Here is a 17,915-nt window from a genome sequence, read left to right on the forward strand (position 1 = left end):
GATTTGGAACATGCTGTAATGATTTATTAACGATAAAGTTTTTTTTCACTTTCCTCACTCATATAATCGAATGCCTGTTCATCATAGCTAAGAATCGCTGCATACATCACTTTTGTAAGTGCTATAGTTTTCAAATTCGTCGCTTGGAGCGATTTCATCCATGAAATGATGCAATTTTCCACAATCTACTCGTGAACTAATTAAAGTATATCATCTTAATATTATTTCGGTTTTGAGGATCAGATATCGTCCGGACTATGTAAATGTCGAAATCTGGAATGAAATCTGATAATTCAAAGCAATAACAAGTCTTCTAACTCAGCCGACATACCTATTTACTTTAGCAAGTAAGGCTATGTTCCCTCCTCTGTAAAAATACACAAGAAAATGTGAAATTTCCAAAGCATTAAACTTATCTTTTTCTACTCTTTGGAGAATTATATTGAGTGAACAAAAGATTTAAGATTGTGCCAAAATAAACCAGCTTCATTGAGTTATATGACAATTCACTGCTTGACCTCATCCCCTGTCCCCCAGAGGGACTGCTTATCCATCGTGTCTCCCAGATCTGTGTCCAAATTTTCGTAGGATTCATGAGGTGCTATCCAGGGAATCGAAGCAAAGCTGGTGAAAAACGAATGTTTTAAAATAAAGCGAAAACGTTTGCGCGGACCACAAACAATGTAACACGTGGCCTGTGCACAGAGGAGCAGGCAATGTAGCGGATTATCTGCAATGTTTATATCACGGGAAATTGAACTTTGCGAATTCTCTACGGTTGTTCTACGTTGAAGAGTAACTCTTTTGTGGATAAACTATAAAGTTATTATTTGAACGAATTCATTTAATTTATTTAACTGCTGCAGGCATGGTGAAGACAGGTTTAAAAGTTAAAGGGATCCTATATGGTATGCAGCCACTGCTTGGCCAGTCGTTCCTTATCAATCTTTTAATTGGAGTGCTTGCTGGAGTGCTTAAGCCACTTGCCGAGCGCTCTTCAATCGATAGCGGCACCGCGCCACATTATTCTGAGCGAATTGTTCACTCACTGCGGATGCTTTTGCCGCGCCACATCATTCAGAGCGAGTGGTGAGGTTTGTGCTCCACCACCTTGAGTAAGTGGTGAGGTTTGTGCTCCGCCATCCTAAGTAAGTGGTGACGTTTGTGCTCCGCCATCTTGAGTAAGTGGTGAGGTTCACGCTCCGCCATCCTGAGTAAGTGGTGAGGTTTGTGCTCCGCCATCCTGAGTAAGTGGTTTGGTTCTTGCTCCGCCATCCTGAGCAAGTTGTTGTGAAATAACACCCGATTTCTAAGCCGTTTGCCATATTAACATGTTTTCTAAATTACCGAGCCAATTTTTTTTTCCACCCGTCACTCGCAGCTGTTCATAAAGATTAATGTTTGTAAACATATCCCTGAAACATCTTTTTCAACATTGTTTTCAACATTGTTTTTCAGTGAATGCTACTCAAGGTTTTTGGGTTGTCTACAGTCCGTACTGTAGTCGATAATCATACTGACTCCAACCTGCCGATTCTTGTAAAATTGCAGATATCGGCTAAGCACTAATGTGTGTCCAAGCGGTGTTTGTCTCCGGACGTGTCCAGGCCGTGTTTGTCTCCAGGCCGTGTTTATAGTATGAGCGCGAGAAAATGGATTTCAGACATTATTTTGTTTCCATATTCACTGTTATTCGATGCAGAATCATTTTTATGAGACTATGAATCGTAATTAACTCTCCACTGCACGTCTGCCTTCCCTTCCTTTCCTTTCACCTCACACTGTCTTGCCTTTTCGACACACCTCCTCGCCCCCCTCCCTCCTCTCTCCTTTCCCCTCCACCTCTCCTTCTCTCCCCCCCCTTAGTATCTGTCAGTGAAGTGACGGGTGGTGTTTGCTCGTTGAGAAGAAAACCTATAATGCGTGCATGGTTGGCATGGACCACGAGAAGGTGGAGCGCATATGGAGGTGGGGTAATTTAAAATTTTTATTTCAATGCAATGTATAGATATTAAAATAAAATAAAAAATTCTCCCTTTTTTTCTATACCATGTTTATACGAGTGGAGGAGTATTTGCTCAAAATTGATGATTCACTGATCCTTTCATTTACAAGATATACCTAATGATTTTGAGCTTTTCCAGGTGTCGGGTCTGGGCCATGCAAATGAGGTACTAAGTTAAACAAAACTACGCTGAATATAACTCTGGTCTCGTGAACCAGATGAGTGGAAAAGAGAAGGACAGTGTTATGATATGAATTAAACTTTTTCCCCCAAACCTCAACGAAAATAAAACAAAAAGAAGCACAGGAATATTTGTCACCACCATTTCTGAGCATATCTGGAAGGTCATGCAAATAAACGTTTGTATAACAGTTAATGCACAACAAACATCAAGCCAGGTCCCCCAAACCTATTGAGTGTATTTCAGGGCCACCTTTAACACATTACATCAGTTCTTCAAGAGTGTTGTTTGTGTCCTTTATGATGTCCTTAAAAACAGTAAGTTTCCTGTTGGAACGATTTTCAATTTAGTTTGACTGTCACACAGGCAGACAGAGCAAAAATTATCTTGCTCCTGTCTGCACATGTGCAATCGGGACCAATTCAGAGCCAAAGTACTGTTAAACTACAGGTTCGTTTTCCGATTCATGTTCTGATTCTTGTCCAAAATATCACATGCAATTTAAATAAAGTTCTTCCTTGATCATAAACTGACTTTCGTGTCCGGACAGACGGACAGACAGAAGTGAACCACTTGCTTAAATCTGCTTTACGCGGGGTAATAATTTTTACGGTTTATCTTGATAATGACGATGGTTGAGGGGGATGGGGAATGATTAAATAAGTGCAAGATATATCTGTGTACAGCACATAACTATCACAATCACGTGTTATCATTTCCTTTAAACATCCGAATAATTCCTTCATTCTTCAGTCTCTCCAACACTGTGGTTTCAATACTTGCATTGTGGTTTTCCCAAGTTGTACCTTTGTAGTTTTTGTCAAAATAATGAGGCCACTGTTTGTGGGCGTCCATTCCAAACCCATACAAATCCACCTGAAATGAAAAAAAAACAAAGATTGAGCAATTCCAACAAATCCTGTTGCATTATTTGGTGCTACCCAGATATAAAATTTTCAAAGCAGAAAGTACAGGGAGGGAGGAGGGGTGGGGTAGCTGCAGGAGCTGTAGGTGGGGGGGGGTAGAGCAAGGAAGGAGGCAGGTGGGGAGAGCAACACCTTACCAAATGTCGCTGTACACTCTGGGAGGTGGGGGGTGGGAGCGAGGAGGGGGAGTGGGGTTGGGAGGAGGATAGCATGAGGGGAGGGGAAGGAATGCAGCGAGAAGGGAGGGAAGGGAGGGAAGGGAAGGCAGCGTGAGATGGTGGGGGAGGCAGCGCGAGGTGGTGGGGGAGGAGGCACGAGGTGGTGGGGGGAGGAAGCACGAGGTGGTGGGGGAGGCAGCGCGAGATGGTGGGGGAGGCAGCGCAAGGTGGTGGGGGAGGCAGCGGGAGGTGGTGGGGGAGGCAGCGTGAGGGGAGGAAACGGCAGCGTGAGGGGAGGGAACGGCTCCATGAGGGGAGGGAACGACAAGGCAGCATGAGGGGAGGGAAAGGCAAGGCAGCGCGAGTGGAGGGAATGGCAAGGCAGCGTGAGGGGAGGGAACGGCAAGGTAGCATGAGGGGTGGGAACGGCAAGGCAGCGTGAGGGGAGGGAACGGCAAGGCAGCGTGAGGTGAGGGAACGGCAAGGCAGCGTGAGGGGAGGGAACGGCAAGGCAGCGTGAGGGGAGGGAACGGCAAGGCAGCGTGAGGGGAGGGAACGGCAAGGGAGCGTGAGGGGAGGGAACGGCAAGGCAGCATGAGGGGAGGAAACGGCTCCGTGAGGGGAGGGAACGGAAAGGCAGCATGAGGGGAGGAAACGGCTACGTGAGGGGAGGGAACGGCAAGGCAGCGTGAGGGGAGGGAACGGCAAGGCAGCATGAGGGGAGGAAACGGCTCCGTGAGGGGAGGGAACAGCAAGGCAGCATGAGGGGAGGGAACGGCAAGGCAGCATGAGGGGAGGAAACGGCTCCGTGAGGGGAGGGAACGGCAAGGCAGCGTGAGGGGAGGGAACGGCAAGGCAGCATGAGGAGAGGGAATGGCAAGGCAGTATGAGGGGAGGAAACGGCTCCGTGAGGGGATGGAATGGCAAGGCAGCATGAGGGGATATAACGGCAAGGCAGCATGAGGGGAAGGGATCGTAGTGTAAGGGGAATGAAAGTCAGCGTTAGGGCAAGGGAGGGAAGTGGGAGGGGAGGGAAGACAGCATAAGAGGAAGGGAAGAAAGCATGAGGGGAGGGGAGGCAGTGTTTCAGCGTATTAACGGGCAATAAAACATGCCCAAGCAGCAACGTTTTTCTTTTTAACTCCTGTGTTCGACATAAAACTAGGTGGAAAATCTTCCTCCTTCATCTTCTTCTTCACTTGGATTCAGAAAACGCTACTTATACACTGCCTTTTTAAGGATCACAAAGCAGATCACTCTACTTGCAACACAGGTGAGAAAAGGATACGAAAAAGTAGCTGATATTTAAAAAATTTGTTCGCATGATTTTTTAAGGATGAAAGTTAATTTTTATTCCGTATTTTTATTTTTAAGCAATTACGCGAACATTGGTATTCCCATTAGCAAAGCAGCGTGTCTGATTTCTAGTGGCTTTGAAATGAACAACCAAGCAGCTTGGTAAGCGCTCGCCAAGTGGTTTAAGCACGCCAATGGAATGGCTGGCTTGGCAAGTGATTACCGGTCGCCAATCGGTCATATAAACCCATACACCCGGAACCGCCCAAGCAATGTCCAAATTGGTAAAATGAACACTTCTTTTTTTTTTAGCAGTCAGAACTGCTACTACATTAAAATCTGGAGCTTAAATTTTGTAATTCAGCTTAGTTTGATATTCTCGAAGTTATGGCATGTGCGGAAATGAAATATAGCCAATGACGCTGGTGTCTCCGGGCGTTTATATGCATTGCAATGTATCCAGTAATTCACAGGTATGATGATGAAGCATTCAATTATACAAGTGAGGAAAGTGGGGGGGGGAGGGGGAACTTTACTGTTAAGAAATCATTGCAGCCTGTTCCAACTCAAGGCATTGTTGAGGAGGCTGAACAAAATGGCTAATTAAATCTCAGTGAGGTAACCAAGGATGCACCTGAAGACCCAATTGAGAGCAAGATGGCTGAGGATGTGCCTGATAAAGGATATAATTAAATAAAGCCATCCTAAGGTGGGTGGGAAGTTTCACAAATACCTCAATACAATTATGATTTTGATTTTCCATCCACACAAAGCTGCTCCCTGATCCGGAAGTAAACACCAATCATGAGTTCGGCAGAAACATTTGTTTCTTTGATAATATCTCAATACAATTGCGGTTTTGAGTTTCCACCTGAACGACCCCGCTTTTATTCATGCTAAGGTGGGTGGGAGGTTTCAGAAATTTCTAAATACAATTATGATTTTAATTTTCGATCCATTAGAAGTGTTTTGTATTTGCCCTTTCTCGCCAGAAGATTTGTCTGTATTGGATGTCACGTGAGAACGGCATCTATATTTGTTAACCTCACGAGTGTTTATATTTTGTTGTATTAATTTGTGATTGGAATGATGCTGTGTGGAATGAAAAGAGAGAGAGAGATTGAGTTTGAAGCAGAATTTAAAGAAATATGTGAGCATTCCACCCCATGACATTCGTGGATTTCGGCATTGCTTATTCGCCGTTTCCGCATCTGTTTGCTTTTGAATGCTCGAATGTGCAACACATACCACAAGAGTTCAAAATGCCAAGGAAAAACAATAGAAAAATTGTCTTATCGAGAGGAAGGTCTGTTGCTCAAAAGAAACAAAGGCAGAGATGGGATGATGATGATGATAGGACAGAAGAACAGGCAATAAACACCGAGGCTCACAGACAGGCCAGAAACAGAAGGGAGACAGAACATAAATGAGTTTGAAAATTACCAGACAGCCAGATATGTGGGAAGTCGTGAGGCAGCTTGGAGAATAATGGAATTTCACCTAGATAAATGCTTTCCTCCAATTGTGCAGTTGGCAGTTCACCTGAAGAATTGTCAGCGAGTGTACTTCATTGAGAACACTGCTCAACATGTAGCCAGAGGGGAGGCACCAAAAAGCACATTGATGGAATTCTTCAAGCTATGTCAGATGGACCTGTTTGCTCAAAACCTAATGTATGCTGACCTGTCCAGATATTATTCTTTGGACAAGTCAAATAAAGTTTGGTCCAGAAGAAAGAAGGACCAATGTGTTCCTAACAACAATGGCATATTTGAGGCACAAGCACTGGGGCATGTCTACACAGCGAATCCCAAGGTGGGTGAGTGTTACTACTTGCAGCTGATTTTGCATGAAGTGGCCGGTCCTACTTGCTATGAAGATTTCAAGACTGTTGAAGGGGAGGTGTCAACCATTCCAGTAAGCCTGTCAAAGGTGTGGACTTCTCCAAAATGACAATTATCTACATCAGGCCCTCTTGGAAGTAGCTGCAGCCCAGACTCCATGCAAGCTCAGACAACTATTTGCTCATTTCTGGCAGCCTGTGAACCAAGTGATCCCAAGGCACTGTGGCATGAGCATAAGCACAATCTGTGTGAAAACCTGTTGTATCATGCCCAAGTGGAGTTATACATGCCAGAGTTGGAGCTGACAGTTGACATGGTGAATGAGTGACTGTGTATGATTCAGGACTTGGTGCAGCAGATAGGTGTCAAGGAATGGAGTGATGTAAAATATGTAAAAACAGATGAGGTAGATGTAAAAAAAGATGAGGAATCCAGTCTATCAAGAAGTTTTGCAGTGAATTAAATTGTCTGCGTGTACACGTTAGAGGGATTGGCATTCACCATTATCCATGTGTAAACTTTACCGTCAGCATCACGCCACGTTCGCTTACTATATATATATATATATATATATATATATATATATATATATATATATATATATATATATATATATATATATATATATATATATATATATATATATACAGTATATAGATTCTTCCAAAGACGTGGAAGAATTGAGATTCGACATCTTCAGTAAGCGAGCTGCTACTGGGAGCATAAAATCTGAGAAACTCCCCTCGACAACAGGAGCTGCAGCACAGCACTCTCTCCGAGCTTACCTCCAGACTAGAGACTGGCTGATGCTGCAAAGTCCATCGTTGGATGCCCGGGACTATGGATGGCAACTCACTGAGCAAGGATATGCACCAGTCCCTTCTACAGACCCCATTGCAGCAGACTACCTCCTGACGTTTGCCAGCTGCAACTGTGTGGGGGAATGCAGCTCACTCAGGTGCTGCTGTAAAAAGCAAGGAGTCAAATGTATTTCTGCTTGCGGCATCTGTCATGGTAACTCTTGCCTGAACATAAACCAGCTGGATGACAAGAGGAGTGAGGAAGATACTGGGGAGTTTGGTGAATAAGATTCTAAAAGCTGACGAAGCAACATTTCCATTGAGCACAGTTCTGTTAAAAATGTCAATGAAATACATTTTCTATGATCAAGGAGTGTTTTTTTTCTCAAAAATAATCGTTGGAATCAATTCAGCACCCCAAAAACCCCTAGTTAGACATCTCACAAGTCAATATTGGGAAAAGTTAATTTTCCAGTTTTTTTCCCACAGACCGTCTGAGCACCCGAACTTTGATTGGCTCCCCAGAATTTTCCACAAGGATTTGGGTTTGCACTAATTGATAGGTGTTAGTAGACACCTAGATGAATACGTTAATGAAGAAATTTTTTGGTAAGCAATTTTTTCACAGATGGTCAATACAATTTGCTAAAATTCCCTTACTAAAGCTATTAGCACCCTCTGGCTGTAATGGTGAGCATCAGCCGCAGATTATGTTGCACACGGTGAAACCGCATTTTGCCCTCATGAAGGAGCCTTTTTATGTATAAAACAAAACAAAACATTTAAACAGCCTGAGATATGCACCTTGACCCCATGGCTAAAGTACGCAGTCCAACAAGACTCCCATTGGCATACACTGCCCCTGAGCCCGAAGGCTGAAGCACATGGTCAATCAAACACACATATCCTTACACTGATGGGTCAGAATGTACGGTCATGCAATTGGAACCCTCCATAGGAGTGAGTCTCCATGGCTTTAATGGCATGCTGTCCTGAATTTGGGTTAACTTACCCTCGGCAGGATGTTCATTTACCCTCGACACATACATATGGAACCAATGATGACCACAGTCATTGTTTAAATGCACCCTCTGGCTGCAATAGTGAGCATCAGCCACAGATTATGTCTCACATGGTAAAACCGCATAATATGCAAAGAAAAAAAAACTGTTTTCCACCCAGACGATTGTTCCTGCCAATGCAAACCAAAAAAAAAGGACCACTGGACCTGCAGATTATCTGGGCCCTGGCCTAATGCTGTAACCTAAATTTGGTAGAATTCTGACTGGTGGGTCTGGTAAGGAAGATTTTTAAAGGAATTTACACGGTTTTCCAAACTTTTTAGGAAATCCACCGTTTTGACACATTTCCGGTCATGTGATCAGCATATTTTGTCAGGTCAGGCCAGATGAGATCTGTGACTTGCTACAGGTATCATGTAAACCTGTAGTAACCTGTTCCATGGTCGGGTTGTCGGTGACTAAACTGTCTCCCCTACCAGGTTTTTCTGGTGAGGAGGGTGTATGACATGGACACCCAGCAGGATGAAGAACAAAACCTGTCAAAACCTGTTTCACGCTGTAGAAACCAAGGCATTTCGGATCATTGGCATCTCCCGCAATGAGGCTGAGTCTTTGGGCCTCTCACTCATTCACCGCAGGTTGGTCGGTGGTCTTTCTGTCTTCTACCGTCTCCTCTCCAGCCTCGCCCCCCCCCCCAGCTCTCTCTGAGATTTGTCCCCACCACATTTCCGCATGGTGCTCAAGGTCCGCCAACAACCCCCTTCTGGTAAAACTACCAAAATCACGAATCACTGCTCACCTTCACTCTTTCATTCCTCCTTTTTTCCCACCTTTGAAATAATCTCCCTCACTCTGTTCATTCCCATTCTTCCCTCCAGGCCTTCAAAGCAGCTGTTCACCACCACCTCTTATCATCCCCCATCCAAATCCTCGATCTTTTCTACCCCCGATAATCCACCCAAGCCCACCTCCTTCAAATTCCCTGCTTTCCTTCCTGAAAGTCCCTGTAATGTCCATCTTCTATTCCCTATGTTCCCCGTCCCGTCCCTCTCCCTTCCACAGATCTCCTAATGTCTCTGTTCCCCACTGTTTTGTCCTTCCCACTCCCTCCTCTCTTGTCTCATGTCCCCCATGATGTGCGTTGTGTGTTAGCTCTCACATGAGCCTCGACAAGGTATACAAAAAAAGGCGGAGGAGCTCCTTGTGAGCCAAAGGCCATCCATGTTGAGTACCCAACTGTGTCTGCGGACGTCCTCCTGCAGTTGGGTTACTTCTTATTAAGAGGTTGGTGGCAGGATTTGCACTCCCGCCACCATAAAATCCTTCATTCCGCAAAACATTCAAGAAGCATAAAAAAATCTGAAAACCCACTCCATGGGAGTACCTCCTGTGTAGCTTCCCTTCGCAGGGAAGCTCACTGGATGATGAGATTGGGGCAAAGCCTTCGGGACCCCCAATCTCTGAAGATAGGAGGGAAACAACAGGGTAACATTCCCGGGACAGATTGCAGGAGAGTGTGTCAGGGTGGTGCTGAGGTGTCATCCACCAGACGGTGGTCTCCTTGGGTTAACCTGAGGCGGTCCCTTCAGGTGGGTGCCTGGAATCTCCTATCCTGAAGAGAGAATATCATCTGTCTCTGTTATCATCTGAGCTCAAGCGTTTAGACATCGGTATTGCAGCACTCTGAGGTCCAGAGACCGGATTGCAAAGAGTTCATGGTGGGTGGTTACACCTACTATTGGTCTGGTCGCTTTGATGGTTACCATGCCCAAGGAGTTGCTGCACCTGTGTCCAATAAGTTGACTACAATAATTGATGTAACACCGGTCAACGAGCGTATTATGAGATTAAGGATTCGTCACTCCTTGGGTGTCATTTCCCTGGTCTCTGTTTATGCTCCGACTGAGGCGAGTGACCTCACCATGAAGGATGCATTCTATGCCACGCCCGAGTCTGTGGTTGATCAGTGCCCCAGACGAGATACACTTCTCATCTTGGGGGATCTAAATACATCGAATGGAACTGATAGGGATGGTTATGAGACGTGTGTTGGTCCCCATGGTTCTGGAACTGTGAACCTAAATAGCACAAAGTTTTGGTCTTTGGGTGGCTGGTTCATGGTTTCAGCACCCACAAGCTCATCGCTGGACTTGCTATACCAACGCTAACGGCGTGGCAAAGGAGATTGACCATATCCTCGTTGATGGGCACTGGAGGATGACCCAGAACTGCAGGGTCTACCGGAGTGCTCAGTTTCTCAATACTGACCACAGGCTTGTTGTAGCAACTCTTAAGTTGCACCTTAAACCCAGAAGAATGGTACCATCCAAGCTGAGGCTGGATGTTGGCAAGCTCAAGGATGAGAGGGTAGCTGAGGAGTTTGCGAACAGGCTGAGTGGAGATTCTGGGGGTCTGGGTGCCTTGGGGGATCCTGAAGAATTGTAGAGTGTCTTCAACACCACCGTCCATGATGTTACCGGTGGATGTCTTGGAACTCACCAGAGGGCGAAGAAGAATTTTGTCTCTCACGGGACACTGGATACAATTGACCAGAGTCGCAGGGCCAGGCTGAGTGGCTAAGCTGAGCTGTTCAGGGAGCTGAGGTGTAAAACTGTATGTGCACTTAGGGTGGACAAGGAGGCCTATGTGCGAGGAATCTGTGAGGGGTAGAGCATCACCTGTGGTCAAGTGATTCTCATCCTGCTTACAGCGGAATTCGCGCATTGTGTTCGTCCAAGACCGACCCCCGGTGTACTGCAGTTAGAGCAGAGGGTGGTGGGCTCTTGACAGAGGAGTCCGAAGTGAAGGCCCGCTGGGCCGGTTATTTTAAGTGGTTGTACCAGGCTGATATTTGAGTGGTTGAACCAGCTGCAGAGTTGGACGTCAGGGGTGTTACAATCCCTGCTGCTCACCCACCAATCAACTTTGGTCCACCTTCATTTGTGGATACACAGGCCAGTGACTGCGGTGAACCAGTTGAAATAGGGTAAAGCTCCAGCGATCTGTGGCATCCATTCTGAACTTCTCAAGGCTGGTGGAAATGCTGCACTCATGTCGTTGCATGCAGTTCAATTCTCTGCCTGGAACACAGGCATCATCCCAAATGACTGGACGAGGGAACTTGTTGTCCCTCTCTGGAAAGGGAAAGGTGATCGCTGAGACTGCAACAACTACTGAGGGGTGACGCTGCTCCAAATGCCGGTTAAGGTCTTTGCTCAGATAATTCTTGATGGGGTTCCCCTCCATCTGCTTCAGCACCAGCGTCTAGAGCAGTAAGGTTTTACACCAAAGAGGTTAACGATTGAACGTATCCTTGCTCTTTGGGTCCTCACCAAACGCAGACAAGAGTTTTGGCAGGGGCTGCTTGCAGCCTATGTTGATCTCTGTAAAGTTTTTGATTCAGTGAATCAGGATGTCCTCTGGAGGATTCTTGGTCTTCGTGGGGTGCCACCAAAACTGATCGATCTGATGTCTGAACTATACTCTGGTATTGATAGTGCTGTGAGATGTGGTGGTCCCATCTCTGACTTATTTCCAGTTGTTACTGGAGTTGGTCAGGGGTGTGTACTGGCCCCCACACTTTTCAGCACTTGTAATGGATTGGATTCCGGGGAGGATGTCAGAGAGATCAAGCTGTGGTGCATAGTTTGGGAATATCAAGATCTCTGACCTTGATTTCGCAGATGATGCAGTCATCTTTGCGGAGACTTTAGATATCCTTTTGGGAGTCCTCGAGGTGCTGATTGAGGAGTCGGAGCCACTGGGATTATGAGTTTCCTGGGTCAAATCTAAGATCTAGGCTTTCAATAACATCTTGGATGCTGCGCTCCTGTCTATCCCTGTTTGTGAGGATGTTGAGGTCGTGGAGAGATTCACGTACCTTGGCAGTGATATTCATGTTTCTGCCTGCTGTGAGTCAGAGGTCAACAGACGTCTGGGTTGGGCTTGGGGAGTCATGAATTCATTTGTTCATGGGGTGTGCGGCTGTCGGTACCTGTGCGGGAGGATGAAAGTCTGAGTCTGCAGGTCCTTGGTCCTTCCAGTCTTGCTCTATGGATGTGAGACTTGGACTCTGTCCAGGGATCTGAGATGGAGACTTAACTCCTTTGGTACCACGTCTCTTCGGAGAATCCTTAGCTATCGCTGGTCGGACTTTGTGTCCAACAAGCAGTTGCTGAGAGAGACTCCAATGAGATTTTTTTTACCTGCATAGTCTGTGAGCGTCAGCTGCGGCTGTATGGACATGTGACTCATTTTGCTGATGCTGATCCTGCTCACCATATTCTTCCAGCGAGGGAGTCTTGTGAGTGGAGGAGGCAAAGGGGCTGACCACGTGCCTCGTGGTTGCAGCATGTTGATCAGCATCTCAAGAAGATGGGGATGGGCCAGGCACTTGCCTGGGGGATGGCCAGACGGAGGCCCCTGGAGAACCGGCAGAAAATGGATGCAGTGACGCACTGCTCTGGCGCATGCTCCCATACCTGAGCTGACCTGATTGGCATGACTTCCACAATTTTACACCACGGCTCTTTTCTAAATTTGGTAGCATTCTGATGGGTGTTTCTGGAGAAGAAAATTTTTGAAGGAATTTATGCGATTTTCCCAAAAGTTGACCAAGTCGGCCATTTTGACACACTTCTGGTCACGTGATCCGCATTACTTCAACAATATTATTAAAATCCCTACCCTACCATAATGTTGCAACCAAAATTTGTTGGCATTCTGACAGATGGGTCAAGAGAAGAAGATTTTGGAAGGAATTTGTGTGACCGCCATTTTGACACACTTCCGGTCACGTAATCAGCATGGCCTCGGCAACTTACCATTCGGACCGTGTCCAAATGTTGTGACCCAAATTTGGTAGGATTCTGACTGGTGGGTCTGGAGAAGAAAATTTCTGAAGGAATTTATGCGATTTTTCCCCAAAATAAACAAGTCGGCAATTTTAACACACTTCCGGTCATGTGATCAGTATGGCCTCGGCAATTTAACTTCAGAAGACTGTCCTAAGGTTGTAACCCAAATTTGGTAGCATTTTGACAGGTTCCGCCTCGAGAATAAGATTTTGGAAGGAATTTACTAAGTCGGCTATTTTGGCATACTTAAAGTCATGTGACTGGAAAGAACTTCGCAATTCCTGTTATCAGACAGGAGAGGAAATAAATATTTGAATTATGATTGGTGTAAATCATGACAACATGGCAACTCGCATACTTATCCTCAGTTAAAACAAGCATGTCTATGTATCAATGCATGGTGAGGTGTTTTAAATTGCACAGTGGGAGTTGTTTTGAATTACATGGAGGGGAGGTGTTATTAATAACATGACGGATACGTCGTAGTGATGTATTTTTAATAATGTGGTGGTTATGCGGTGGCCAGCTGTTTTTAATACCATGGTGGTGATGTGCTTTTTATAATTTGGCAATTATGAGGTAGTGAGTTGTTTTTAATACCATGGTGGTGATGTGTTTTTAATAATGTGGCAATTATGAGGCAGTGAGTTGTTTGCAAATACCATGGTGGTGCGGTGTTTTTCATAAGGTGATGCTGAGGTGTTTTTAACCTCGTGGCGGTGAGGTTTTTTTTAATCACGTGGTGGTTACGAGGAAGTGAGTTGTTTTTTAAAACCATGGCGGTGAGGTGTTTTCAGAACGTGGTGGTTAGGTGTTTTTAATAATGTGGCAGTGAGGTGTTTCTAATAATGTGGTGGTGAGGTGTTTTTAATAACGTGGTGGTGAAGTGTTTTTAACTGCATGGTGGTGAGTTGTTTTTAATAACGTGGCCCTGAAAGGTTTTCAATCACACGGTGTTAAGGTGTTTTTAATCTCGTGGCGGTGAGGTATTTTTAACCTCGTGGAGGTGAGGTGTTTTTTATCACGTGGTGGTTACGAGGAGGTGAGTTGTTTTTTAAAACCATGGCGGTGAGGTGTTTTTCATAACGTGGTGGTGAGGAGTTTTTCATAACGTGGTGGTGAGGTGTTTTTAATAATGTGGCAGTGAGGTGTTTCTAATCATGTGGTGGTGAGGTGTTTTTAATAACGTGGTGGTGAAGTCTTTTTAACCGCATGGTGGTGAGGTGTTTTTAATAATGTGGTGGTGAGGTGTTTTTAATAACGTGACTGTGAGGTGTTTTTACTAATGTGGTGGTAAAGTGTTTTTAATAACGTGGCCCTGAGAGGTTTTTAATCATACGGTGGTGAGGTGTTTTTAACCACGTGGAGGTGAGGTGTTTTTAATCACGCAGTGGTGAGGTGTTTTTAATAACGTGGCAGTGAGGTGTTTTTAATAACTTGACTGTGAGGTGTTTTTAATAATGTGGTGGTGAGGTGTTTTTAATGACGTGGAGGTGAGGTGTTTTTAATAAAGTGGCGGTGAGGCGTTTTTAATAACGTGACTGTGAGGTGTTTTTAATAACGTGGTGGTGAAGTGTTTTTAATAACGTGACTGTGAGGTGTTTTTAATAACGTGGTGGTGAAGTGTTTTTAATAACCCGGTGGTGAAGTGTTTTTATCCGCATGGTGGTGAGGTGTTCTTAATAGCGTGGCCCTTAGTGGTTTTTAATCGCACGGTGGTGAGGTGTTTTTAACCACATGGAGGTGAGGTGTTTTTAATCACACAGCGGTGAGGTGTTTTTAATAACGTGACTGTGAAGTGTTTTTCATAATGTGGTGATGAGGTGTTTTTAATAATGTGGCGGTGAGGTGTTTTTAATAATGTGGTGGTGAGGTGTTTTTAATAATGTGGCAGTGAGGTGTTTCTAATAATGTGGTGGTGAGGTGTTTTCTAAAATGTGGTGGTGAAATGTTTTCAACCACATGGTGGTGAGGTGTTTTTAATAACGTGGCCGTGAGGTGTTTTTAATAATGTCGCAGTGAGGTGTTTTTAAAAATGTCGCAGTGAGGTGTTTGTAGTAATGTGGTAGTGAGGTGTTTTTAATAACGTGGTGGTGAAATGTTTTTGACCGCGTGGTGGTGAGGTGTTTCTATTAATGTGGTGGTGAGGTGTTTTTATAACGTGGTGGTGAGGTGTTTTTAATAATGTGGCATTGAGTTTTTTTTTCTAATAATGTGGTGGTGAGGTGTTTTTAATAACGTGGTGGTGAAGTGTTTTTAACCGCATGGTGGTGAGGTGTTTCTATAAATGTGGTGATGAGGTGTATTTATAACGTGGTGGTGAGGTGTTTTTAATAATGTGGCAGTGAGGTGTTTCTAATAATGTGGTGGTGAGCGGTTTTTAATAACGTGGTGGTGAAGTGTTTTTAACCGCATGGTGGTGAGGTGTTTTTTTTTTTTGATAATGTGGCCCTGAGAGATTTTTACTCACACGGTGGTGAGGTGTTTTTAATCACGCAGCAGTGAGGTATTTTTAATAACGTGACTGTGAAGTGTTTTTAATAATGTGGTGATGAGGTGTTTTTAATAATGTGGTGGTGAGGTGTTTTTAATAATGTCGCAGTGAGGTGTTTCTAATAATGTGGTGGTGAGGTGTTTTTTAAAATGTGGTAGTGAAATGTTTTCAACCGCATAGTGGTGAGGTGTTTTTAATAATGTGGTGATGAGGTGTTTTTAATAATGTGGCAGTGAGGTGTTTTTTTAAAATGTGGCAGTGAGGTGTTTGTAATAATGTGGTGGTGAGGTGTTTTTAAGAACGTGGTGGTGAAGTGTTTTTAATAACGTGGTGGTGAAGTGTTTTTGACCGCATGGTGGTGAGGTGTTCCTATTAATGTGGTGGTGAGGTGTTTTTATAACGTGGTGGTGAGGTGTTTTTGTCATGTGGCAGTGAGTTTTTTTCTAATAAAGTGGCGGTGAGGTGTTTTTAATAACGTGACTGTGAGGTGTTTTTAATAACGTGACTGTGAGGTGTTTTTAATAATGTGGTGGTGAGGTGTGTTTAATAACGTGATGGTGAGGTGTTTTTAATAACGTGGCTGTGAGGTGTTTTAATAATGTGGTGGTGAGGTGTTTTTAATAATGTGGTGGTGAGGTGTTTTCAATAACATGACTGTGAGGTGTTTTGATGTGGTGGTGAAGTGTTTTTAATTACGTGGAGGTGAGGTGTTTTTAATAATGTGGTGGTGAGGTGTTTTTAATAAAGTGGCGGTGAGGTGTTTTTAATAACGTGACTGTGAGGTGTTTTGATGTGGTGGTGAAGTGTTTTTAATAACGTGACTGTGAGGTGTTTTTAATAACGTGACTGTGAGGTGTTTTTAATAACGTGGTGGTGAAGTGTTTTTAATAACGTGGTGGTGAAGTGTTTTTATCCGCAGGGTGGTGAGGTGTTTTTAATAGCGTGGCCCTGAGTGGTTTTTAATCGCACAGTGGTGAGGTGTTTTTAACCACGTGGAGGTGAGGTGTTTTTAATCACGCAGTGGTGACGTGTTTTTAATCACGCAGCAGTGAGGTATTTTTAATAACGTGACTGTGAAGTGTTTTTAATAATGTGGTGATGAGGTGTTTTTAATAATGTGGTGGTGAGGTGTTTTTAATAAAGTGGAAGTGAGGTGTTTCTAATAATGTGGTGGTGAGGTGTTTTTTTTAAAATGTGGTGGTGAAATGTTTTCAACCGCATGGTGGTGAGGTGTTTTTAATAATGTGGTGATGAGGTGTTTTTAATAATGTGGCAGTGAGGTGTTTTTTTAAAATGTGGCAGTGAGGTGTTTGTAATAATGTGGTGGTGAGGTGTTTTTAAGAACGTGGTGGTGAAGTGTTTTTAATAACGTGGTGGTGAAGTGTTTTTGACCGCATGGTGGTGAGGTGTTCCTATTAATGTGGTGGTGAAGTGTTTTTATAACGTGGTGGTGAGGTGTTTTTGTCATGTGGCAGTGAGGTGTTTTTAATAAAGTGGCGGTGAGGTGTTTTTAATAACGTGACTGTGAGGTGTTTTGATGTGGTGGTGAAGTGTTTTTAATAACGTGACTGTGAGGTGTTTTTAATAACGTGACTGTGAGGTGTTTTTAATAATGTGGTGGTGAAGTGTTTTTAATAACGTGGTGGTGAAGTGTTTTTATCCGCATGGTGGTGAGGTGTTTTTAATAGCGTGGCCCTGAGTGGTTTTTAATCGCACGGTGGTGAGGTGTTTTTAATCACGTAGTGGTGACGTGTTTTTAATCACGCAGCAGTGAGGTATTTTTAATAACGTGACTGTGAAGTGTTTTTAATAATGTGGTGGTGAGGTGTTTTTAATAATTTGGCAGTGAGGTGTTTCTAATAATGTGGTGGTGAGGTGTTTTTTAAAATGTGGTGGTGAAATGTTTTCAACCGCATGGTGGTGAGGTGTTTTTAATAATGTGGTGGTGAGGTGTTTTTAATAATATGGCAGTGAGGTGTTTTTTTAAAATGTGGCAGTGAGGTGTTTGTAATAATGTGGTGGTGAGGTGTTTTTAAGAACGTGGTAGTGAAGTGTTTTTAATAACGTGGTGGTGAAGTGTTTTTGACCGCATGGTGGTGAGGTGTTCCTATTAATGTGGTGGTGAAGTGTTTTTATGACGTGGTGGTGAGGTGTTTTTGTCATGTGGCAGTGAGTTTTTTTCTAATAAAGTGGCGGTGAGGTGTTTTTAATAACGTGACTGTGAGGTGTTTTGATGTGGTGGTGAAGTGTTTTTAATAACGTGACTGTGAGGTGTTTTTAATAACGTGATTGTGAGGTGTTTCTAATAACGTGGTGGTGAAGTGTTTTTATCC

The 17,915-nt window shown here is 44.2% G+C and overlaps 2 protein-coding genes across 6 annotated transcripts in view; one reads left to right on the top strand and one right to left on the bottom strand.

Moving 5' to 3' along the window:
- LOC147034150 (52 kDa repressor of the inhibitor of the protein kinase-like) overlaps positions 1 to 17,915 on the top strand; it is a 71,221-nt gene that overhangs the window by 14,733 nt on the left and 38,573 nt on the right. For both annotated transcript variants that reach the window (XR_015057264.1, XM_085877394.1), the window contains exon 2: positions 1,867 to 1,968. The gene's annotated coding sequence lies outside the window, so the exon portion shown is untranslated. The remainder of the gene's footprint in view (positions 1 to 1,866; positions 1,969 to 17,915) is intronic.
- The window catches only part of LOC147034151 (CMP-N-acetylneuraminate-beta-galactosamide-alpha-2,3-sialyltransferase 2-like), a 239,245-nt gene continuing 223,293 nt past the window's right edge, over positions 1,964 to 17,915 (bottom strand). For all 4 annotated transcript variants that reach the window (XM_085877370.1, XM_085877352.1, XM_085877350.1 and 1 more), the window contains one exon: positions 1,964 to 3,062. In XM_085877370.1, the coding sequence (XP_085733496.1) occupies positions 2,889 to 3,062 (174 nt within the window). In that variant the 3' untranslated portion in view covers positions 1,964 to 2,888. The remainder of the gene's footprint in view (positions 3,063 to 17,915) is intronic.

This window comes from Eptatretus burgeri, chromosome 1 (genome assembly GCF_056783735.1).
Source record: "Eptatretus burgeri isolate ZD-2024b chromosome 1, Ebu_testis_v1, whole genome shotgun sequence".
Lineage (NCBI taxonomy): Eukaryota > Metazoa > Chordata > Myxini > Myxiniformes > Myxinidae > Eptatretus > Eptatretus burgeri.